This window comes from Leptidea sinapis, chromosome 9, assembly GCF_905404315.1.
Source record: "Leptidea sinapis chromosome 9, ilLepSina1.1, whole genome shotgun sequence".
Classification (NCBI taxonomy): Eukaryota; Metazoa; Arthropoda; class Insecta; order Lepidoptera; family Pieridae; genus Leptidea; species Leptidea sinapis.
This window is the reverse complement of record NC_066273.1, coordinates 2,233,395-2,260,260: the sequence shown is the minus strand read 5'-3', so window position 1 is coordinate 2,260,260 and position 26,866 is coordinate 2,233,395. Positions and strand designations below refer to the sequence as shown.

At 34.7% G+C, this 26,866-nt stretch overlaps 1 protein-coding gene across 1 annotated transcript; it reads right to left on the bottom strand.

Annotated features, from left to right (window-relative positions):
• Positions 1-2,605: 2,605 nt before the first annotated feature.
• Positions 2,606-26,866, bottom strand: LOC126966052 (importin-5). The gene is made up of 18 exons (XM_050809919.1): positions 26,699-26,866; positions 26,096-26,329; positions 24,832-24,974; positions 23,127-23,328; positions 21,850-21,975; positions 19,749-19,960; positions 18,595-18,826; positions 15,902-16,045; positions 13,368-13,487; positions 12,890-13,091; positions 12,371-12,523; positions 11,157-11,330; positions 9,685-9,989; positions 8,946-9,086; positions 8,527-8,746; positions 7,322-7,622; positions 5,556-5,769; positions 2,606-3,326 (listed from the first exon to the last, which is right to left on the bottom strand). Exons 1-18 carry the CDS (start codon positions 26,777-26,779, stop codon positions 3,243-3,245), a joined length of 3,288 nt encoding a protein of 1,095 aa, XP_050665876.1. The 5' UTR covers positions 26,780-26,866; the 3' UTR covers positions 2,606-3,242.

Genomic DNA, 26,866 nt, shown 5'->3' with positions numbered 1-26,866 from the left:
GCCATGTTAATTTTCGAATCCCGACGGTATCCAGGTACGCGGTAATAACTCTAGCAACCTGGGGGCGAGTTTTGTCCTGCATTAATAAAAATCTTCGCCAATAAATGGAGCAAATGGCATTACATGAGGTTCCAACACTTCTGTTACATACCTCTGAGCATTTATTCCACCTCTTTCGAAGATGACCGAGTCGGTGCGTGCTTTGTAAGTAATGCCGTCCCATATCATGATAGAGCCACCTTGATAACCTACTGTTTCCACAACAGTACGTGGTGCAAACCTTTCATTCTTGCGTCTGTATACACGCTGGCGACCGTCAGGACCGTGCAAGCATATTCTTGTCTCGTCAGTAAACATAACATTCTTCCATATTCCATTCGGCGTGCTCTCGGGAAAAACGAAGTCTTTCTCTCCGGTGGCCTACGAGCAATTGTGGCACTCGAGATGGTCGAAAAGCTCCAAGGGCATTCTCTCCTAGTCTTCTTCTCACTGTTCTTTCACTCACTTGAACATTGCGAACCTCACGAAGTTGGTTTCGTGCCTTAACAGCTGTAGTGAACCGATTTCTTAGAACATTGGTCACAATAATCGGTCGTCACGAGCGGAGGTGCATCTTTTTCGGCCCTGTCCTGGTCTTCGCTCATAAGAGCCAGTTTCCCGAAACCGTTTCACTGCATCCCTTAAGGTGGTACGTGCGACACCAAGCTTCCGCGCCACGTTACGCTGACTAAACCCTTCGTCGATAAGAGCGACGGCTCTCGCCACTGAATTAGCATCAAATGGCATGTTTGTGATGTCCAAACACTAGCTTTAAGTTACGAAACCAAAACAAACTCAAAATGTTTACTTTTATGCCACTGAAGCAATGTAAGCAGTATGGCAACGATAACGATAATGAGACGAAGTTCGATATTTATCCTATTCACAACTTATGCGTTAGAAAAAACAAAGTTAAGTGGGTAGTTTGTAATTTTTTCGTTACTACATTTCTTTCACACTTGACTTATTTATGCCCAATAACTTACAACTGCGATAACATCCAAATTTGCCACTTTAAAAGGGTGGGCGTTTAATTGTGCCGCTGAGTAATAACTTACCATTTAATTTTAAGCGCCTACAATTCCCACTAAAAGTTGCATTTTCAATGACGATCAAAGAAATGAATTTCTTTATCTAAATTATCGCAGTTTCGAAAACACGATTACGAAAAAAAAATCTCGATAGATTTATTTTTTGAAAAATAGTCTTTTTTATTTGAATTGTTTATATTATCATAAAACTATGATAGCTATAAACACAAAACTTATTTTATTCGATAGTTTATTAGTATTTATAAATATTCATCGTGGGTTTTATCAATACGCTTTGTGAATTATTTTATATTAATTTTTTTCGTAATAAATCAAATGCGACGCCTTGGTTGCATGCTCGCTCATACCAGCAGTACGCCCGTGACCGCGGTCAAGGAAGGTACTGTGTTCGTGTCTCTCGGGCTCACATTACGTAAGATTTTAGCAAACAAGTACAAAGCGGGAATCATAGTCAAAAAATAATGATGATGAGATAGCGTATTTGTTGAAATATATAGGTAAATGGAAGTCGGAAAGTACTAAAATAAATTAACGTTATATTATTTTGAATATTATGCCACGCGGGATATTTGTATGTACATACGTATGTACTTTAGGGAAGTTAGAAATCCAAGATGGCCGAAGCGCAAAATTATGATTTCAGCAACATGGATATCGTGTCCGAGGTTCTCGAGGGTGCAGACAATATTTTGGGATCAATTTTGAAATCCAAGATGGCCGCCGCGCAAAATTATGATTACATTATGGGTATCGTATCCGAGGTTCTCGAGGGTGCAGATAACGATTTTGTGATCATTTTTTAAATCCAAGATGGCCGCCGCGCAAAATTATGATAACAACATTATGGGTATTGTATCAGAGGTTCTCGAGGGTGCATAAATCGAATTTGGGATTATTTTTGAAAACCAAAATGGCCGCCGCACAAAATGGCGGCGATCTTGGATTAAAAAAAAACCTGCACAAGGCTAGTAGGGCAGATGTTCTACTTACTAGCGGCTGCGCGCTAAACCTGGGCGATACAAGGCTATTAGGGAAGCCCGAGTAAGAAATACTCTTGGTCAATCGGTTACTCAATCGCTCTCTCCCTTGCACAAAATCGTCTCAAATTTCCGTGACGTTCTTTTCCGTTTCATTTGTAAAAAAATTACCCTCATGCGCCTAAAGAAATTTCACTTCAAAATGCATAAAAATATCACAGCATTTCATATTCTTGCGCAACCATTTTTATAAAATATTACGCGGTTCTTCCGGGGTGGGGTCGTTGACCCGCATCGCTCGGCTAGTGTCTCAGCCATGCCCGCTTCGAACGTATGGAAAATACGTTCGAGTGATTTTTGCCTAGTGTTGGGAAAACCTCGCCTTAAGAAGGTTATTCTCTGTACCCTTTAGTTACTTATGTTCCGTTTTTCATAAAATATATCGACTTCTAAGTACTTTTGAAGGCAAATATAAATTAGCATTTCGAAAACTTTGGTAATGACCGGTAATACAAAAATCAGATATTAAAACACAAATAAATGACAATAACTTTTATTTTAGTTAAACAGAAATGTATACATGTTTGTTATAATTCCTATAAACAGAACTCGTACCTACCTAGGTGCGAGAAACAGTTACAATCCCATCAAAATGGAATGTGAAAGTCCAATTTTTTAAACATAAAAACCATTTTGAATGAATAAAAACTATTCAATATACAAATCTTGAACTTAAATTCTTTCAATCGTTAATAGTAAATTTATTTTCTCCAAAAACTGGACTATCCATACAATACATAAAAACAGTTTAAATAACAATGAAAAAATATTACGAAATAGACAAATGGTTATAAGAAACGAACATTTATAATGGCTGTTATAAATTAATACACAATGTATCACAGCAATTGAAGCCAACAGATGGATTATGAGATCGAAGATAATAACGTCAAACACATAATATATAAATAATATCAAACACAGATAATGGATTATTTTTGTAAGGGGAATGAGTGAGGACAATATTTCAAAGATTATTTCATAAATATATCTCGTTATTATTTCTAGGCGGTGTTTATATAGTAAGGGGCCCAATAATGAAGCTTTAAACAGTGTGTAGCATAGAATGTGGGCAGTAATAAATACAAGCGTTGCAGGACATGCATGTGGCCTTCTATGCAGTTAATGCAACTGTCAAAGCTTCTTTCTGTTCGCTGGTCAACTGCATCAAACACGAGTTGAAAAGTTCGCCGTTTCGCTGTATGGAATAAAAATAAGAGTTATTAGTATACAGTACACTTTGTCTGTCTTAAATAACGTTAGATTCTAATTCTTTTTGATGTCATTTCTTATATACTAGACACTACTACCGCTTCGGAAACGAATGGCGCTCGGAGGAAGAACTGTCACAGCATTTTTTTTTGCGCTCTTTTTAATTAAATATACAATATTGTCATTGCTATTGCTATAAAATAATCATTGTTTGTCCCAATACTTATGATTCCCGTTCAAATAAACAAAAACTTTCTGCCACCTACAAAAAACCAAACTCAGTTTAGCCTCACAAAAAAAATATTCAAGTTCAAGTAACCAATTAGTACTTTGGTTATTTCACTGGTGTTACTCATTATCAGGTGATTGATTAACAGGTGACTTAAATACCTAAACATGTTCTTGAGAAGTGTCTTGACAGATAGGTAATGGAGTATACAAATTAAGAGTTGAACAAAGCATACAAGATTTTATGACGATATGTCACTTGAACGGTGAGCTCAGTTGGTATGAGCACTGGCACGGAACGCGAGAGGTCGTGGGTTCGAGTCCCGCATCGTTCATAAAATTTTGTTTTCAAATTTTATTTGTGTATTAATCCTAGAAGTGAGGGTTATCACTTTAAAAATATAACAAATTGTTTAGATTTACAAGAGCGACATCTCAAGACAATTTCCTAATATGCAAATATTGGGGTTGAGCAGGTTATCAACTGTAAAGTAGATCCTGTAGATGAAGCTACAACCTGAGATTATTGTACTTGTACTTGTGTAGAGAACTTGTACGATTTATTATGAGTAAAAGGAGATAGAGTCGTAGCTAGTGGAGAAAGTTTAAAAATATTATTTAAAGTTATTAAATAGTTTGGAAGAGAACAGTTACTATAAATCAATTTTGTCATTACAAAAATAAATAAATACAGAAATATGTATAATATAACTTATCCATATGAAGGATATACTAATAGTTTTTGTTGAGGTACCAATGTTTGTCTCCAAAACATAGATAATGAAAATTAGTAAGTGTAGTCTATGGAATTAAAAAGTTAAGTGTCACAGATGACAGTTGACATAATGTAGAGAAAGGCTCGATCTACATAATTAAAAATTGGTGTTTTGTGAAAAATAGAAAATAAGGGGAAAACATGTAAAAGGAAGAAAATAAAACAAAAATATTAAATCATATGTTTTATTCTGCTGGAAACTACTCCCCAACAGTTTTTTTGGTATTTAGTTATCTAAAGTATCAGCTAACATTTATAAAGATATTTTCTTTATTATGGTTATCGATTTGATGTGGCTGATAGAAACATCACAAAACTCAAATGTCAAACTTCTCTATCATAGTTTTTGACTTTGACATAAGATTTTAATCACTTGTGATTTGTGAACCCTTGTTGCATTTATTGGTGTTTCTGTTTTTTTGCAATTGTTAATTATAAAAGGATAATATGACGAAATTAATTAATAAAGTTGATAACATAATAAATATTATCCTTTTTTTTAATAAAAGATTTCGACTAAGTGAGAATCTTCTTTTTTGATGCTATTTAAAAAAAATCTTGTTGAAATTGGAAAGCCTTTATCATCAGATGAAATTATTATTGCAGTTAAGCTCTGCAAGTGTGAATATGCCACTCATGAAATATAAAAATCATTATATTTCATGACCCCCAACACTAGCAATGTCAAATAAAAACTCAGTATACTAACACTGTAAGGTTTGTAATTGCATATGTTTTGTTGATGTACAACAAACTTTATTAGAGTACTAATGTACCACACTTGGTAGACTTCCTATGAACTATGTGGGAATCTAACAACTCTCAGTTTCTGTCCAAGTGCTCTTACTAACTGTGCAAACCGTTTGGTGCTACATGGTAAATTTTGCTATGGCTTGTTCAACTCTCAGATTGTAGCTCTATCTACAGGATCTACTTTACAGTTGATAACCTGCTCAACTCAACATTTAATAATGATAATCACCCTATATGGATTTTTCCAGAAAACTGTTCCGAACCACAATCATCTCGAAATTGAGATAAGACCACAAAACTGATCATGTGATTCATATCAACAGACTGACAAAAAATGGCAGCCCCATGGTCACTCTTTAAATGACACCATGACTTATTAGCCTAACCCACATGTATGGAATACAATATAATTCAATTAAACTTTAAATGTGATGTTTGTGTGTCGGCGGTGGTGTGTACCTGTATCTGCCGCACCAGCTCCACCATCTGGCCGTGCACGGCGTGGTCGCGGGGCACGGCGTCGCGGTGCCAGGCCTCTGCGATGACGGCCAACACCCGCGGCGGCGCGTCGGGCGAGCTGAGCGCCGCGTGGCCGCCGCTGGCCAGCTCGCACAGCAGCGAGTACACGTGCGGCGCCTCGTCCGTGTCCTCCACCACGGGCAGCCAGGTGAGCCTGCACGCGCACACACGCTTAGCACAACGGAACCATTCCACATGCAAACTGGATGTGTAGCGGTCCTCCACAGTGCGGTTTTCAAGGAGCTTTCTCCCTCGTACTACAAAGCTGTGGAATGAGCTTCCTTGTGCGGTGTTTCCGGGACGATACGACATGGGTACCTTCAAAAAAAGCGCGTACACCTTCCTTAAAGGCCGGCAACGCTATTGTGATTCCTCTGGTATTGCAAGAGAATGTGGACGGCGGTGATCACTTAACACCAGGTGACCCGTCCGCTCGTTTGTCCTACTATTCCATAAAAAAAAACTAAGCTGAATATTTGAGGTCTGTTATAGTGTATACATATCTATTTAATATTATTTATTTATTGCCCCTTTAAATAAATGTGCCTTGGCATCTAGTCTGAATTGGATATGTGTTAATAATCATTGTCACGACATCGACAGTGACATTGAGGCTATATAGGCGCGTAGTTTGTTTTGGAGAGTAGATAAATATTACCTTAAATCTACATACAGCATTTCATAAATGATACAAAATAATTATTATAATGCTAATCAAATTTGAAGATTGTTAAATAGATATGTATACACTACAAGGTCCAAAGTCTATTAGATAGTTATTGTTCTTTATGTGACTTTTCGTATATTTTTTATGGATGTGTTCAATATCTTTGCTACAAATACGAAAAGTAAACTGGTTCTTTTTTAAATTAGATATATAGGATAAGTTTTGTTTAGGGTGTCAAACAGTCATTTGCTTATGATTTTGTAGCCTGGTTCCTTTCTGCACGAGCCAATTATCACTTAAAAGTTATATTTTATTAAACAAAACATTATATTCAAGCACATTCAATTAAACTGCTCCAAGATAGGTCCTATATAAGATACACTTAGGTCCTAAAATCATTGAGAGCAAAATTCAAAGAAATTAACATCTTGAACTGTTGCTCCTCAATATATTCTTGATAATGTAATGTAAGTGTTCATAGGCACATAAGTGAATTTTCTAGAATATGTCATAACCATAATGTTAACACCAGGAACAGACATAAGCTTATAATGTTTACTACTCGGCTAAGTCGAGTTAGTAAGTCTTTTGTGTGGCAATGTATATGCTTTAACAACAAGATCCCAGAAAATGTTCAAACAAAATTACCCTATTCAAAAAACGTTTGTGTGGTGTAAATGACTTTCTTAATGATACCATAAATTGGGAATGGAGCGACCACCCTCAGGCTATTAAATAATAAGTTTAATAATTGTACAATTTTACTTTGTAAACATATTTTGTTGATGAAAAAAAAAGCCCGCTGAATTTGTTGCGCCCATTCTTCTCAGGTCTCTAAGGCATTCGTTTTGGAATGGGTGGTAGTTTTTTTGACTTTAATAAGTGATGTCACATCCTATTTTGAATAAAAATATTTGAATTTGAATAGTACAATAGTACAGGCCTTTAATTACACTAGGAAAATTAAATAAATAAAAAAATATTGTTACTAAGAAAACCAGACTTAGTTTAGTATTAAATTCAATTAATACACACTTACCAATGCCTGATAATTTCATCCCGATTAATATGTGTATGATTGTATTTGATTATCTTTGTGACTGCAGAAATAGCGTTCTCGGTAGCATTTAGGTTCTCAACGGATCTCGAGTCTGGTTCAGAGATTAGTGTAGCTAAAAGGGGCACAGCTCTGGCACAAGCTCCCGCAAAGTGTGCGCCTCCGAACTGTGCTAATACTCCACAGCCATATGCAGCCGCTTGACGTACTTCAGGCTCGCGATCGTACAGGCTGTTAAGCATTGGCTCAAGGAATATGTCTTCATATTTGGCACATGCCGGTCCTGTAAATATATAAGAAACAGTTAAGATAGTATGTAAACATAATTAAGTTCACTGCAACAACTTAAAACAACAATAATTTAGTTATTGCAATATGTATTGGTATTACAAATTGTTAACACCGCTATCATATTCCTTCTCCTATCACGCTGTCTCTCTTTATTTTTAATTTGCGGGGTCGGCCGCTCGCAAGCTATTTATCAGCGAACGATGCCTCCACGGTCACGCACGCTCGCTCACTCCGAAATCGCGAATTTCACAAAAAGGATAGATATTCTTAATGGATCAATAACGTTACATTATGTAGACAACTCGATAAAATATTTTGCATGTCAATTGACGAAACATATCCGGATCATTAATAATATGTTAACATCTTAAGTACACTGTTTCATGCAAATAAAATAATTTCATTTCCGCAACTAGCAAATTAACGCGCCGCGAAACTGAGGAAAACTGCTTGAACCAATTGGACAACAAACATAGGCCGGATTAAATGTCTTTCATTCCGCTGAACCTTTTTTTTTATATGAATAAGGGACGAGAAGAGCAGCACGTTCAGCTGATGGTAATTGATACGCACTGCCCATTACAACGTAGTGCGGCTCAGGATTCTTGAAAATACCAAAAATTCTGATCGGCACCACAATTGCGCTCGTCTCCTTGAGTCTTGTTTGCCCTGTAATTTTATTAGCTCTGGCGCTTTCAGACCGAAACACAATAATGCTACACATTACTGCTTCACGGCAGAAAACAACGCCGTTGTGGTACCTACCCATAATCTAGCTGGCATCCTGTGCAAAGGAGCCTCCCACTGGAACTACGGCTGTATTGCTATGCCAACAGTAGTCTTCACACTAATAATGTTTGCAAATATATATATATATCTTTCATCTAGCTACATACCTCCAAATTCAATGACGTCATCAAAGATACAAATTGCCCATTGTCGGTCAGCATATGGTCGACCTGCATCCAGCAGCTGCACCAGATGTGGCAGGAGAGAGTCAAAGTGGGGGAAGAATGTCTCACGGTAAGCAGACATCAGTGAGTGGAGGACATCCGCTACACGGGACAGGCCATACACATCATCATTATCTTCATCAGCAAGTTGCTCCTCCACAACCTGTAATATTGATATATTTTATTATCATAAAATTACGAATTTTAGGAATTGAAAGAACTTCTCTGACACGAATGTCTAATTTTCTTTTCTTTTTACATTTACCACCACTTTGTAAAATCTTGAGCTTTAATGAGAAGAAGTGGCAAGATACTCAAGATACTTTTAAATCAACATTTGACATATCAGCCAACAAACTCACTTCGTCATAGTCCTCATCGGCACGTTTCTTTCTACGTTCTGTTGCGCGTTCGAAATGTTCGGTTAACAGTTTGTTAAGAATACGAAGCACTTCTTGCATTGATTCCTCTGTTAAACATCCGGCTCCCAATACTTCTATACACTGCAAGTTTAGAAAAAAAAAAATTTAAATTTAGGTATATTTTTTTGTATAAAAGAAAATGGATTTATAAATAATTATAAAAATTAAAGAATGCATATGTCAATAAATGTTATTACAACAAGATGGGCTGGTTGAAATGGGCAGTTGAACAATACATTATTTTGGTACACCTCAATAGTGTCAGAGTGGCATGTCGAGATATTATTTCATCAGAACGCAATTAGTATTGTGTGTCTTCTAACACATTTATCACGGGGAGTGTTCTGAAGAGCTGTTTAACCTGATTCCTACCGCCGAATTCCACCTTTGCATGACACGCCACAAATTAGGAAATCATCTCCAGGATCTGGATGTATGGCATTTTTCCATGACCAAGCTGTGGGAATGAGCTTCCTTGTGCTGTGTTTCCGGGATGATACATTAGGGTACCTTTCTGGGTTCCTTAAAGGCCGGCAACGATCCTGTGATTTCTCTGGTGTTGCAAGAGAATGAGGGCGGTGGCACTTAACACCAGGTGACCGGTAGGCTCATTTGTCCTCCTTTTATATAAAAAAATAATGGACAATTGCAAAGTAATAAAATAAAAATGTACACAGACCTTGGCAAGGCTGTTTAGCTGTTCCACTTGTACTTCCTGCTCGGGTTCAGTATCAATAGATTTTAACAATTCAGGCAAAATGTATGCCCACATTCCTTGAATGTACTGTGGTCCACGTATCTTGGCGCATTCCAGCAAATATGGCAGCGATTCAGCTGCTGCCATTCTAACATTGTCATGAAAGTAGAACTTCAACATGGGGACCATTAGCTTGACAACTTCTTCAGCATATTCAGCAAAAGACTCTTTCAGTTCACGAGCATAGCATACCAGCATGTCACAGGCAGAGGCTTTGTCTTCAAGACCTATTGGCAATATTTCATTTAATTTAACATTAAAAAATTACAACAAAAATAGTAAACACCTGGTTTTATTTTATTATTTCTTCAAAATACATCAACTAGTTTAAACCTATCTTAAATAATATTTTAATAACTTATATGACAGCTGTAGCTTGTAAAGATTCACAGCAAAATTTAAATCATATACTTTCAAAATACAGTACATAGTGTTTAGAGACAAAGTGTGCTGTAAAGAAAGAGAAAGAAAAGATAATCTATTGTAACAATGACGAATATATAAACGATTTTGATTGAGAAATCCTAAACAGCCAGCCACACTAATTGACATTATTATAATTGATTAAAAAAACGCTTACACCTTTCTAAAAGGCCAACAATGAGTGATGGTTACTTAACATGAGGTGACCCATATGCACATTTGAACTTATCTTCCACAAAAAAAAAAAATTGTAAAATTGATATATTAATATTAAACAAAAAACAATATATCTATTAAAACAGGAATTTGTTTGCGGGCATCCTAGATATTAATCAATACATAAAATTAATTTTAGTTTACCAATGGTATGGAAGTAATCAAACAATATAAAAATTTTGATAACAAACGAACATTGGAAAAATTATAAGTATGACATTACTAACGTGTGGAAGTTAAGCCGCTGTCCCACCATCATTGGACGTAATTCTAGAAAAACGTTCCAAACCACAATCATGTCGAAATTGAGCAAAAAACACAAAACTGGTCATGTGATTCATATTAACAGTCTGAAAAAAAAAGGCAGTCCTACTGTCACTCTTTAAATGACATCATGATTTAGTAGCCCACACAATTTCCTTAAAATGTGATGTGTTGCATACTGGAATAGGCCGCTTACATAGTTCAACACTGTTAGTCATGCGATACACAGTGAAGCACAGTGAAGGCGTGTACACCGTGCATGGCGTTGAGCGACACAGGAAATATATTTGAGCTAGCCAAGTAACTATGATATAAATGTACATAGCCGTGGTTTCTATTCCTGTATTGTGTGTGCTAAAGTGGAAACGTAGACCTACATTGTCAAACAAATGAATCCACTCAGCTAAAACGCGCCGTGTGTTAGTGCCCAACATGCGCAGTGGTGGGACAGTGGCTTTAGACACTTATAAGTGGATTATAAAGTTCCTCACCAGCTGTTTTGATCGCAAAGTTTTGCTGCTCTCCAACTGTAACAAAGTTCCAGTCAAGATCTCCCTCGATCACCTCCAGGTCATCATTATCCAATAAAGCAACCTCTGGCTTCATAGCAGCAGTGCGCATCACTGGTCCCATAACCATGGGCAAGTATCTGGCAAATGAAGCGCCTGAAAATAAAAGTGACTTATTAATTGATATAAATACCTAAAGCACAATAGTTGCTGAATTTAACACTGCAAAATTGAGGAAAATATTTTTAATTTTCAATAATATTATCGCCATCTTCAAAATGTAATAATGATATGAATAAATAATAAAATTGTTCTATATTATGCTCCATTGAATGCATTCGTACAATAAATAAACTAGACTCACAATGACGCTCAAAAATAGTCTGGAGCAAAACTCTGCCTACGCGTCTATTAGTCAGAGTTTTCATTTAGTCCGTGTTTCGACCGCGCTTTGAATACAACGCCACACAATGACCAGTGTTCAGTAAAAAACTGTCCAAATAACAGCATATGAAAACTTAAAAACGATGGAGTGTACAAAATTGTGCAACTAACTGGATATTTTAAATCATCTAAATAAATGCATTTCAATTGATAAACCAAAATATTCTTGCCTTGTGTTGGCGTCCGTCTCTTTCGCACCATAATCAAAATCAAGTTAATTAATCAAATGTTTTAACGTTATCCTTTTAAATTAATGTATATATCGGCGCAAATACTACAACACACCCATTATAAAAACTAGAATAAGTTAGTTGAACAATTTTAGTTAAAATTAGTTCATAAATCATCATTTGATTACATTGTGATGTGAAATTATTGTAAAAAAAAATATTAATTGAAAACTCGTGCCCCTGCCCCGAGCCATATACGGCCACACTGGCGACACTCGAAGCAGTCGTGCTCGCAGCTGTCGTACGGTACGGACCTCTATAGGATGTCATAACGCTGCCCGTGGAATATAACGAAGATGATCAAATACTCGAGAAGTTTTCTTTCGATGATCCAATTACGAGTGATCACCAGCAAGTCAATAATTGTCATATATGCATATTATGTATATATAGAACGCCGAGTTGGACCTTTTTAATATGCGATTATGAGTCTGTTGTGAGTTGTTTATTAAATGTTAATAATTGAATGCAACAAAATAACCTTACCACTCTAAATATTGTGTTTTTTCGTATTAAACTTACCCATAACCTTGCAAATGCGTGCCCAAGCTGAGATCAGATAAGATGTCTGGGGGTCATCAGGTGGCAGCTGTTCACCATCTGTATGTGTCTCCAACAAAAGATCCATCACTTCTGAGGCATCTTTCATAAATATTTCTTCACCAACAGCCAATCCTAAACAATTACACAAATAAAACTAGTCAGATTTATTGAGGTAGGAGAATAGAAACAAAAAAGCATAAGTACCATAAAACTAAATCAACTTTTAAGCTCATTTTCTACAAAATTCTCCTGAAAGTTTCTGAAATTAGGCGTTATATTGCCTCTAAATCTATATCAATCTGCTAAGATTTGTCGTCAACCAATGGGACACGTGTTTCGCGCGTACACTGTACAGTGTGTTATTTAAAGTGTTTGTTCCGCTAAGATTTGTGTTCAACCGATGGAGACGTGGTTTGCGTCTTCACTTTGTAACATTTAGAACAATTCTCTGATAAATATGTGTAATACCAAATATTGAATAGCACTAATTGTACTCACCTATAAGGCTGACACATTCAATAGTTTTGCCGCGGAGTAGTTTATACTCTTCAGTTTTGGCATTAGCAATAGTAATGATGTATTTGAGGCAGGGCATCACACGGTCGTAGTATCCTACAAACTCTTTCTCAACGGTGTCAGCAATTGATGCTATTGTTGTCACAACCTGCTCCAGTACTAGTTTGTTGCCTCTGGCTACCACCTACAAAAATAATTGGCCATCATTAACATTAGTTGCGTTCATAAAGGAAGTCTTTATTGACAGTTTCAAGGAAAGAAACTATCAATAAAGAGCATTCAACCTATTATAGAGCTCTTATTTTATTTTGAAGTAAAATTTCATTAAAGATGGAGGCGACTTTGCCAGCTATTACATTTTATAAAACTATTATTTTTCCGCCGCGCAAAATCAACAATATGGATAACATATCCGAGGTATAGTCATAATATGATATGAACTGAATAATGTCACAATTACCTCCTCAAGTTTTGTTGTCAATAAGTGCTCCAACTTCTGCATCAGGGGGCCGAGATATTGTGAGAGAATTGGCTTCGGACAGTCTTCACTGAAGTTTACTAAAGCAGCCGCTGCATGAGCCTACAACAGTAATAAGGAAAAATAGAAAAATTATGAAGTCATTAACAGTGTCAGGCCTATCATGTATTATTCTTATAATCTTAAGTGTTATTAAATGACTATGCAAATGTAAAATGCTTATTAGCCATTATCAATCATGGCAATCAAGAACATAACCCAATTATGCACAACCACGATACTCGGTTGATGTCCGCTGGTAAGTTCGAGGTTCCTAGAATCAATAACTACTACGGAGATAGGACTTTGAAAAAACGGCTACCTTATCTATTAAATAGCTTGCCTGAGGACATCCGACTAGAAACCAGTAAAAGAAAATTTAAAACTAAACTTAAGAAATATTTATTGTCAACACTGCCTTAAAATTAAAATTAGATTTTTTTTATTATATTTTTTATCAATATTTGTTAATTACACTTGTATAAAATCGATGTTCTAATAAGCATTAAGGTATTACAAGAGACTTGATCCAGCAGACAAACTGTCCAAACAGTTTTGCGGGACTATGTTAGCTTTTAAGATTCTTTCTGTAAATGATTAATAGTATAAATAAATAATAAATAAAATAAACACACCTATTTAAAAGTGTCGCAATGATATTATCATAAGATCCTATTTTCGTTCGCCGTAACAAAATGCACTACAGGGGTTATTTGGAAATCTAAGAATTATGTTATTATTTAAAACTTGTTTTTTACTTGATGATAATTTAATATGTCAAACTTTACAATAGGCAATAGTCATGCATATAATTTAAAGTATTCATTTGTGAAATAGAAATTAAAAGAGAGAAAACAAAAATTGTATTTTACTACTCCAAGATGTCACGCCGCAAAATCTTTTGGTTTGTATTCCATTTCATACTTAATTATATGTCCAATTTTGTGATACTGGTAGGTGTACTATTGACTACTATGTCTACGCCCTCTACTTTCCACCCCAACCATCAGTTTTTTTATATTGAACACCTGAACAAGTATAATAACAATAAGTTTTACTTTTATATATATTACAATATATTGTTTTAATCATCATTAATGATTCATCTTGAATCTCTTCTTCTTCTTCTTTATTACAATAAAAAGTCATTTTAAGAAATTTAGAAACTAATCAAATGTCTATTTCTAAATGGTTAAATCATAGACAATATATATATATATATTTATTAGACAAACTAATCGTGCAGGAGAGATGAACATCTCTAACAAAGATACACCAAAATAGAAAACGAAAGCGAGTCTATTGTTTCTGTAACCGATTTTGATTGACAAGTCTTATACAGTCAGCCACAAAGCTTCTAATTTTGAATATCGTAACTAGCTAAAGCACGCATTGGCCAATGAAAATTGATCGCACGTTATCGTGCTGTTAGATTAGATATATAAACTACTCGCTGACCCGACAGACGTTGTTCTGGACATAATAAATAAAACCTGTTTTTTAATAAATTTGTCAATAATATTTTGTAACATCAAGAATTATTTCGTAAAATATGGACCCTGAATGAAATTGTTTCACAGTAGAACTGTCAAACCGTGCGTCAATAAATGCTCTCATAGAAAATATGTCCATACAAAACAAATATTGAAAATAAAAATAATTATGGGTCCCAAATCGAAATAAAAAGTATCCTATCTCTCAAGTTGGACCAAACTGCACTCCATGAAGTAATCACCATTTAAATCCGTTCATTAGTTTAAGAGTCCATCGCGGACAAACAACGATCACGTAATTTATATATATTAAGAAGATGGATTAAATACATAAGAGCTAACATCATACTTTGGTAAGCAATTATTGTAATATTTTAGTTGCCATGACATTTTAAATAGATAAATCAAAGTGACTAAGTAAGGTGTGAAGGTAATGTTTGGGTATGTTTCTTTGTCTCAATTGGCAACATTAAAATATTATTTTGTTTGTGAACTGAGATCCCTGACTGTCTACAATAGATAGAAAGGGAGCAATCGTCACATTTAATCTACCAATGGTATGGAAGTGATGAGCCTATCGAAGACTAATCACAAACGAACATTGGGATGTCAACTGGGTGCAGAGTTTTGTGGCAGGCAACTTCACACAACTTCTTACACACAGATTAATATGTAAAATATTCTATTACATAGTAATTTTTCAAGTTTGAATTCTTTAAAAGAAACCAATTTGATCTGGTAAAGAAATTAATATATTTTGCAAAGAACATTTCAATTACTTGATTAAAATCTAATGTCTTATTAATAAGCATAACATAAAGTTACTCCAAGTTTAAAATAGCTTCTCCCTGTCATGTAGTTCTGTAGTGGCAAAGGTAGTTCGCGTTTATTATTAACACACATAAGAATGAAGCAATAAAAAACTGACTAGAGATGGTGGATGGATAAACAGAATAATACTACAATTTACGAAATATATTTTACCTGCACACGAGGATTATCATTGTCGTCAAGAACCATCAGCAAACCGGATACTACTTTCTGATGGAATTTCTTCTGGAACACTGGTGCAAAATCTGTCGACATTTGGCCAACTGCGTTACATGCGGCGTAACGCACACGGGGATGCTGCAGGACATACATTCAAATATTTTTATTTAAAATAGGCTTACCTATTATTAGACTTAATTACCAGTGGGAGGCTCCTTTGCACAGGATGTCGGCTAGATTATGGGAACCACAACGGCGCCTATTTCTTCCGTGAAGCTGTAATGTGTAAGCATTACTGTGTTTCGGTCTGAACGGCGCCGTAACTTGTGAAATTACTTGGCAAATGAGAGTTAACATCTTATGTCTCAAGGTGACAAGCGCAGTTGTAGTGCCATTCAGAATTTTTGGGGTATTTCAAGAATCCTGAGCGGCACTGCATTGTAATGGGCAGGGCGTTAAATTACCATCAGCTGATCGTCCTACTCGTCTTGTCACTTGTGTTCATAAAAAAAGGCTATTAAGATATCACTTTATTGGAAGTCAAAACTACCACCCATTCGGAATATTGGACTTGAGAATAACGGGCGTAAGAAACTCAGCGCGCTTTTTTTTCATAAAAAATATGGATACAACTTATGATTGTAGAATAAAACTTATATTAAGTATTTAAAAGTCTGAGGGTGGTCGCTCCATTCCCATTTTGTGGTATCATTAAGATAGTCATTTATGTTCTTTTGAATTTGTTTTGAAAAATTTTTGGGATCTTGTTAAAGCATATACAACACTCCACAACAGACCTTACGTGACATAGCCGAGTAGTAGGCATTGTATGTCAGTTCTTGTTGTTAACATTATAGTTATGACAGCTAGCAAATTCACTTGTGTGTGTACATACATAACATTATCAACAATATATTAATAATATAAATTGATGTTAAATCTTGTCCATAATCATAAAAAAAATTAAAAGTCAAACATTTGTAAAATACAACAAAAACAGACAATAGAGTGTACACACAACCTTATCAAAAAATATACTTCTAAAAGCTAAATAATGGATAATTCTTGTTATTTCAACTTACGAGGAGAAATACCAACAATATTAAGCTCATTTTTTGTGACGGTATTTGGTTAACATTAACTCAATTTGCAATATTCAAGTTATTTGAAAGTGCATTATCATCATTTTTAGCAATATATTTTTATGAACTAGGTGACCCATGTGAATACTTCACATCAAGTGGTGAAATAAATTATATGATTAAGGCGAAGAGTAAGCAGAAAACACGCAAACATGGTGTTTTTAGACAAGTTTTGTGGTGAAAGTATAGTATTTCGAGCTATGAACACTACTTAATCCTGTTACACATATCCTAAGTCTTATTTGTAGGTTGCTAATGCTTGCTGTTGGTTATAGTTAACACTGCCGAGCCTTTTTGAACTACCACATTTCTTTGAAGTTAAACAAGTTTTTTGGCATGGCGTGAAGCATTTTTTTGGTACTTCTCTCAGAAAAGTTATTCTTATAGCTTGTACTTTTTTGCGTGGGTTCATTTATTCAGATTAGTAGTAAAAAACGAGGATTGTAAGCATATAGAATGTTTTCCACGCAAGAATTTTGAAAATATTGGCTTTGTTACATAGATGGCGGGCCAGCAGCCGTGGACTCATATCGCTCAAGGTCGCTGGCATTTAGTGTCGCCTTAAAGTGTGACTCTAAATGCCTCTGTCTCTGTCAGCAATAGAAGCAACAGCGTAAAGATGGTGCTTGAATTATAAAATTTTATGAAGAAATTGATGACGTCATTGTGTCCCAACAAAAAAAACACGTAAGATTTAATATTGTAAGAGATATTGTGTTTATTAAGGTGAAACAAATAAATTTGCAAGCAGAAAATAATCTATGTTTTAAAATGTAGCACCTGCAAAATATATATGCATCCTTAACTACTAAAGCTCACATTAAGAACAGAACTCAATGTAGGTCATCAGAAGATGGAAGCTATTCTTTAAAGCCTATTCAAAAGTTGAGTGCTTAAATAGAAATGAAAATAGGTCATGATTTGCTTTTGTTGTAGGATAACATTGTCGACTAGAACTATACTAAGTCCAACTAGACGAAATAAAGATTGTAAACAAACAGACTATTACCGAGTTATATTATGATAAATACAGCATATTTCATGGTTCATAACCAATGATGAAGTCCACCAACCAGTATGCAAAGATTCCTCGGGTCAACCAAGAAATCGCGGCAACTCGAGAGAAATATAGAACTCGTTTGGAAGTCCAGCTGAACAAGCTTGCTCATGAGCTCCTTGTCCCAAAATGACTTAAAAGAGCACATGTTCTTTTAGCTGAACAAATAGAGACACTTAAATGAAAGAGTACTTCTCGCTGGAAAAGGGTCTCTGCACGCTGCATTCCTTTATAGCACCTGCTTATAATCTACTGAGTGTAGATAGTTACATTATATAATAAAAATACGACATATTCGGACTATTTCAAGGAATCAACATTCTAATACAGACAACAGTGATTAGAATACGAAATCCAAAATTTGTATGAAACATAATATTCAAATAAAAATGTTTTGAAGCCCTGAAACTTTGTTTACAATCTTTATCTTGTCTCGTTGGCCTTACTATATATAGTATTGTAAAACACAGCATGGGCTCCCAACTTACCTGATCAACTAAATAATTGAGCACGCCGGTCACTATCTGATCCAGCATCTGCTCCATTTGTTTGTGGCAGCCCTCGCCAGCTGATGAGACAGCCATCAGCGCAGCGTGGCGCTTCCTCCAGTCATTCGAATTCAACATTTCAGGGACCTCTCCCACTATCAAACCTAGCATTATCTTGCCTCCGAGGCCACAACACATACGGTCTAATGCTGACTCAGCTGCCACATAGTTCCTGAAAGTAAGCAAGGACTTATAATTCCATACTTACATCGTTTTTTAACAAACCTGACATCAAAACCAGTGGGAGGCACCATCGCGCATCCTGTGCAAAGGTGCCTCCAACTGGTGTTAGATTATGTGTAACGGCGTCTTTTCCCTTTAAAAAAAATAAAAAATTATCGAAATTTTGCATCTATATTTGTATAGCATTTATTTGTAATATTTTACTTCGAGAGTAAAATATAGACAGGTAGGCAAGTAGTAAATTACGAATGCTTTTCTATTTTTTTATATGAGTATGACCTATTTAAAATAAAATATTTATATCCAAAATAGGATATAATAAGTATCTATCAGTAACTGAAAGTATAAACTACCGAATTACTACTATTGGGTAAATTGTGAATATCATTGTTCATGTTATATAGATACAGTCTTTATACTGTCTTGATACATTTAAAACATTAAATTTGTCATCAAGGGACTGACAGCCATTGCAATAAACAATGATTGCTAATTTCTTGATGTTACTCTAGTAAAATTTTGTATGGCACTATTATAATTAAATAATGCCAGATCAACCAAATTTTACGAAAATTCTTAAGGAACGAATATTGAGAAGAAAAAAACAATCATTGAACAAATTATCTCGCCCCAAACTAGGCATAGCCTGTACTATGGGTACATATATTTAATACAATATACTTACTTAAAGATATATAAATACATATAAACATCCATGACTCGGAAACAGACATTCATATTCATCATATAAACGTTTGCACCTACCGGGATTCGAACCCGGGACCTCTAGCTCAGTAGGCAGGGTCACTAACCACTAGGCTATAGGGATCGTCAAATGTCTTTTATGTCTCTTTTTACTAGGTAAAACATAAATTTTAAGTTATAAAGTAAAATACATCTAAGAAACATACTCTTTGTTGTCGTCATCAGCAACTTCATCCTGCTGGGACCAGTCCGGTTCGTCTTCCAGCTCGCTCATCATCTCCAGCACCATGGGGGTCAAAGCTCTTATAGCATTAGGTACAGTCTTACGCACCATGGCCGGAGCTGTCTCGCATAGGGTCACTAGCGCTTCCAGTGCTAATTGACGCCAATTGTCTTCTATCTTATTATCTCCAACAACCTATTTGATCAACATATTTTTGAATAAAAACTTCTTTAGGCGTGACTTGGGGGTAACTCAGAATATTTTTCTGACGGAAGTAACTTTATTACTTCTTTTAATGGTTTAAAAAACTGTTTCAAATTGATCAGTAATATTTTCTGAAAATCTCCAAGTATATTTGTTCATTTATTTGATTACTTTGTAATAAATAAAAGTTCTCAGTCTGACGTTTGCGACATTCGTTAATTTTTCTTCGTCCGTCCAGGCAAAAGGTCCGAGCCCATAGAGCCCATTACACGGCTTTAATTAATGTAAGCATATATTTAATGGTATAAATTAAATATTTTTATCTTTCAACTTTTTAAGAACATTTATTATAATGTACTAGATGTCCTAGAATAGGTGGGACAAACAAGGGCAAACGAAAATAGCATATTTTGTCTGTGAGCTATCAGATAAGTATATATATGTAAATTATTCCTAAAGTTAATTATAATTAAGTTTTACTTCAATCGCGCGTAAAGATTTTTTTATATTTAATGTAGTTTTGATCCTTACAGTTGAATTTAAATACTCCATATGAAGACACCAAGTATATTTAGGTAGTGTCTTCTATTTATCGTAATCTATTAGTTAATTGGGTGTAAATATTTAAAATATCCTAATAATGACCTGCGTATGTGATGTCTTGAAGGCTAATGTACCTAAAAAATTGATTTTGAATTAACACTAATCTGTTTAATGTACAAAAAACACGTTTGAAGAGGCGAAATATAGTATTGCCCGAAAAGAATATTTATTTTTTTAATTCAATAATAATGTTCTTATCAATTATTTGTGTTTAATAAATATATAAAAAAAATCAAATTAAGAATTTTTTTAAATCGTATATATTACATATCCTATTGATATTAGTCAGTCTTAAACGTACCACAAAATTTCCTTTTTATTTGAAAATACAAAATAATAAAAGTAAAATAAGGATCATTTGAAAAAATACAAACTTTCCACAAATTCCAATTTAGTGCACTTTACCAGTGGGAGGCTCCTTTGCACAGGATGCAGGCTAGATTATGGGTACCACAACGGCGCCTATTTCTGCCGTAGAGCAGTAATGTGTAAGCATTACTGTGTTTCGGTCTGAAGGGCGCCGCAGCTAGTGAAATTACTTTGCAAATGAGACTTAACATTTTATGTCTCAAGGTGACGAGCGCAGCTGTAGTGCCCGCTCAGAATCTTTGGGGATTTTCAAGAATCCTGAGCGGCACTGCATTGTAATGGTCAGGGCGTATCAATTACCATCAGCTGAACGTCCTGCTCGACCCATATTTTCATTAAAAAAAGCTCTTATTTCCCAATTTATTCAATAATCGCGAGGTAAGCTTGACCATGCGCCCCACACCCTAGTTTCCTAGTTTTGTTTTACAGTACAACTGAGTAACTGACTCAATATTTACGATCCCTTAATTGTTTTATGGTGTTCTCAAAATATAGTTTACTAGCTGACCCGACAGACGTTCTGTATATAATAAATAAAATAATGTTTTTATATGAATTTGTCAATAATATATCATAACATCAAAAATTACTTTGTAAAATATGCACCCTTGCTGTCGTAATGAAATTGTTTCACAGCAGAACTGTCAAACCGTGCGTCAATAAATTCTCTCATAGAAATTATGTATGGACACATCAAAGGAAAAACAAATTTGTTGTTTTTATTTAATTTAGCAGCATTTTTCTATTTATTCGCCTTTTACACCTTCTCTGGACTTCCACAAATAATTCAAGACCAAAATTAGCCAAATCGGTCCAGCCGTCCTCTAGTTTTAGCGAGACTAACGAACAGCAATTCATTTATATATATATAGATTATGAACAATTTTATATGCAATAAGAATACAAACCTTTACGCACACTTGGAATATGACCTCAACTTGTGGCCTCAGGAATTTGGGAGTGGCTTCAGCTATTTCAATGAGAACTTTCAATGCACTGTCGTCTTCTTCTTTCTCAATTGATTTAGCTACAACCTGCAGAAAAACTTGGTACATTTAACTAAATTTACTATTATTATTTACTGCTAAATTATAATGATTAATGATCTTCATAAAACATATTATAGAACATTATGTGAAAACAAACGCGCGAGTTGAATGCAGAGCTCATGAATGAGATCTAATTATAACCGACGACCATTCATCATGTGTCGATAAAATTTAAACAATGATTCAAGTTTTTTTTTATGGAATAGGAGGACAAACGAACGTACCTGTTGTTAAGTGATCACCGCCGCCCACAATCTCCCGCAACACCAGAGGAATCACAGGAGCGTTGCCGGCCTTTAAGGAAGGTGTACGCGCTTTTTTTGAAGGTACCCACGTCGTATCGTCGTTTACCATTATAAGCTAATAATCAAAGCTCAAATTATTGTTCTGACCTTCAACACACATGTTTTAAATGTTTTTCGCCATTTCTAGTGCTTGCCGATGAATAAGAACATTTTTTTTGTTCTTAACGGAACATATTGGACTCCAATCAGTCTTTATTAAAATCAAAAAGATAACTCGGGATCGCAACTTTAGTATTAACGGTAAAACACCATAAGCGACAACTACGTCACAGCACTAAGGCGTGCGGACAGCGGGGGAGGGGGGAGATGACTCCACTCTTACCTCAGGCCCTGACTGCATTCAACTCGCGCGATAACTGCATAGTCATCAAGTTTCCAATTCCCCAAATTTATTTTCAACTCACTGGCACCAATATGAAATGCACTTGTTTAATATACATATATACATACTAGCTGACCCAGCAAACTTTGTACTGCCGATATTAAAATCGCGATACAAAAGTAGCTGTTGATCGTAGATAGGTGAAAATTTGAAGTTGTATGTATTTTTTAATGCTGACTCATAATCAAACAAACTTAAAAAGAATGTCAAAATAATAAAAAAAAAAATTCGTGTGGACCACCCTTAACATTTAGAGGGATGAAAAATAGATGTCTGATTCTCAGACCTACCCAATATGTACTCAAAATTTCATGAGAATCGGTCAAGCCGTTTCAGAGGAGTTCAAAGTTTAACACCATGACACGAGAATTTTATATATTAGATAATACAATAATCAAATGTTGTCAGGATCAAAATTATCTCTCAGCTGTTGAAAACTAAATACAAACCTGCATAAAAGCTGGTAAAATGTCACTGAAGTATTTTTGTATAGCAGGTTCCTTCTCATGTAATAATATAAAAGCCCCGACAGCCTTCACAGCTTGCATCTGCAATACATCCGAGTCCACAGCATGAAGCGCTGACATTAGCATATTCTTTATTACATCAAGATTTTCATTTTCTTGGTCACCGAATACACCCGGAACTGACCTATTACAAAAATATAGTCAAAAATAGAGTCAATGTACCTGAGTGTACATTGACTCGATAATAAGCACCAGCAGGGATGTACTCTTATTTTAGCAATGACCCGATAGTACAGCTGAGGTTGTTTGCAAAATGTGTAACAATGCCATATTGGTACTCTAACTAAAGTATAAAATTATTTATTGGTAAATAGGTAAATATTCATTGAAATTGTATTTATGATTAAGGAGTGTGCACACTACATGAAACCACACAAGGGCATTTGTTGCACATGAGACAAGAGCACATGGCTTGTGTTAACAATAACTTACTGTTATTGCGAATTAAATAAACAAAATAAGAAATTACATAACATTACACAGTTTCACACCTGAATTCTTGAAGGTAACCCTTCATCAGCGGTGTATTTGTTCCACTTACATTTCACTATGTTAATAATTAATGCTGCAGTGTGTAAGGTGCCATAATTAGCGGTTTCTTTTGTGAATGCAAACAGTATTAAATACAAATAATTGCATAATTGTGATTGGATAATGTCTTTCTCACATTGTCCAATCACAGAGCAGTAAATATTGTGATTCAAAGAATATTAACACAGACAGGATGAATAAATGCATAACATATTTTAAATAAGTACAAAATGTAAAAATACAGTTACAATTACATGTGTTTTAATCCTTTAAGTGTTTTATTTAAATGTGTAACACTCACATAAATCAAAGAAAATACTAACATAACTTGGTGTATTGAGTAATACATAACTACAGTAAATGCAAATTTGGAATGATTTTCAATGTCAGCTCAAGTAAGTGCACATACAAAATAACTTCATTTTACTATTATCTGATATTATGTCACATCTACGTTATTTATGTTTTAGGTCAAAGAGAGTTCAGAAAAACAGCTGATAAGGGTTACGGGATGCATAGTTTTTGCAAAAACTTAGCACTTAAAAAATTGTATTCATATATAATGCAAATCCAGTTTTGACTTCACATAGTCATTAGAGAACCAAAAGAATGTCTGGTTCAAAGTATAGTATACCCATGAAGTTTTACCATGTATACTAAGTAGGTTGAATAGGTCATGGTCTTAAAACACATACATTACAATCTGCAACTAAGGTAGGTTTCACAACAAAAGTATATTGATTAGAAATTACGATTACATACCAATTCATATCATAGAAAAACATGAGCTATTTTTATAAGATGACCTTCTAACTAGGCAAGGTAGTTTTATGTAAAGAAGTCAACCCTAATGTCATCAGGTAAGAGTCATACGATAGAAAGACAGGCAACTTCTAGGTGAATAAAAATGTAGGTTAGTAGCGCTGTGCGATGTGAAATACACTTTATTGTATGACCACAAGAGTCCATATTTCTTTAATTGATTTTGCCAAGTGACACTTCCGTACTTGTACTTAAATATTCTTTGCTTGTGCCAATATCTGTTACGTACAAGTCACCTTAAAAATAATCACATGAATCGTATTAAAAAACTTACGTAAACAATCGTAGGCCAGCCTCTTTAACATTGGGATCTTCTGCAGACACACAAGTGAAAATAAACCTTAGAAATTCAGGCCACTGTGTTACTCCATCTTCATTAATATGACTTCGTGCCAATTCTGCTACTGCATCACATATCTGATAAATAATAAGTCAAGTCACAAAATTACTTGCTGACAACACAACATATCATGAGTTAGATAAACTTGTTTACAAAAATTTCAAGTTCTTTAACAATAAAAAAAGCAAGGAGGCAGGAACCCTATTGTTTGTTTTTACCTTTTAAAAAAAAATTATAAACTTGAATTTTTTTATTAATATTACATAATATTATGTAGTGTTAATATTATAATTTGTAGTTAGAGGGTTCTTTACAATTTAATTACAAATGTAAACTATTCAGATATTTTACTATATTAATTTTGTAGAATAAGATGGTATTGTCAAATTTCATAGTACTATACTGTACTTTCAATTTTGATTCCCTTGAGATTGATTAAATGCTTGCTTCATTCTATTGTGTTATATTGTCATCCAAAAAAATCTTTAAAAATAGCTGGTGTCTTAAGCCATTGTCACACTATATGGATACATTTTCATGAACTTAAGATAGGTTTCCTGTTGCATAAAATTGTTAGCTGTCATAAAGGAAGTTGTGATAGTAGGATAATTCTATTGTATATTAAAGAATATCAGTATGTTATTGAGACAATGGAACGAGCGAAATAGTCTGTTAGAGGTTTGTTTTTAGTTGGGGAGATGTGAAGGTGACATTAAAAAGAGTGTAACCAAGTTAATTGGGCTTTGAACATGTGTATAAACTCCCAGTATTAAAGCATAACTGAATGTTAAGAGGAATGATGGTCTCCTCTCTCCATGATTAATGCTAGCTGTATGTAGTAAATCATGTATGAAAGTAATTATTCTGGAAAACAGGTGTGATTGTGTGATGTCACAGTAATGGAAACAACTTAAGCATCACGATAAGAAAATACCATTAGCTCAATAGTCTGTCTATGAACATAAGTTAGTAATTAATTACTGGTTGTGTAATATAAATTCCATTTGATTAATTATAGTGTATGAAGGATTACTATCAAACTCCATCCTATAATCAGGTTGGTGTTAGCGAAATCATCAAATTTATATTGCACACTTAATAGGTGATACATTTTAAGTTTATTAAAATGATCATAACATGTGTGCATTATTAGATTAGTCAGCAATATTAAAATAATATTAATCCATTTTAATTTCACCTTTCGTCTTAGAGGTTGGCTGAGGTCCATTTGTAGAGTGAGAAGTAGTTGATTTCTGAGCATGGCCTGTTGCTCCAAAGGTAGTTTTGGAAAGAATTCAAAAAACTCAGCACTGAAAAGTCTTCGTAGCAGAACTGCAGCGGTAATACGGCCTTCTTCCCCAAGATCAACATTCTGTAATGCTCCTACTAGGTGTACCACTTTAGTTTCGGTCGGTATATTATTGTAGGTTTCCTATTAAAAATAAAACTCTCCGTTTAACAAAACAATTGCATGAACTTGTGAAATGAAAGGACATAAATCGCATAGTATAACATCACGAATCAACATGAAATCATTACCTCAATTAGCACGTATGCTTATATCAAATTCAGTTGCTCCGCCCATCAGCAAAGTTTTTTTTAATAAGATAATATTATAATACCCGTGTAAAATATAAAGCATCTTAAAATCTAAAATTAATCGCATTAATTTTTGCCGGAGAACCTCTATAACCACGTTTTGACACGAGGCCTCTAAATTTTTTATTTACCTAATAACTAAAAATACAATATCTCTTGTATAATTTATATGCATAAATTATTAACAGCATAATGTACTTACTTCTGCTTGCGTTCGAACATCATTATCTGTTGATAGAAATGTGATTAATAAGTTATAAAACTGAGCTTGATCTCCTGCCATGTTGGACTCGTTCGAAAAGGAATGAATATTTTCATAAAAAATTACCCCGCCTGGGGCCAGAGACAAACGATCTCAGCAAGGTATTGC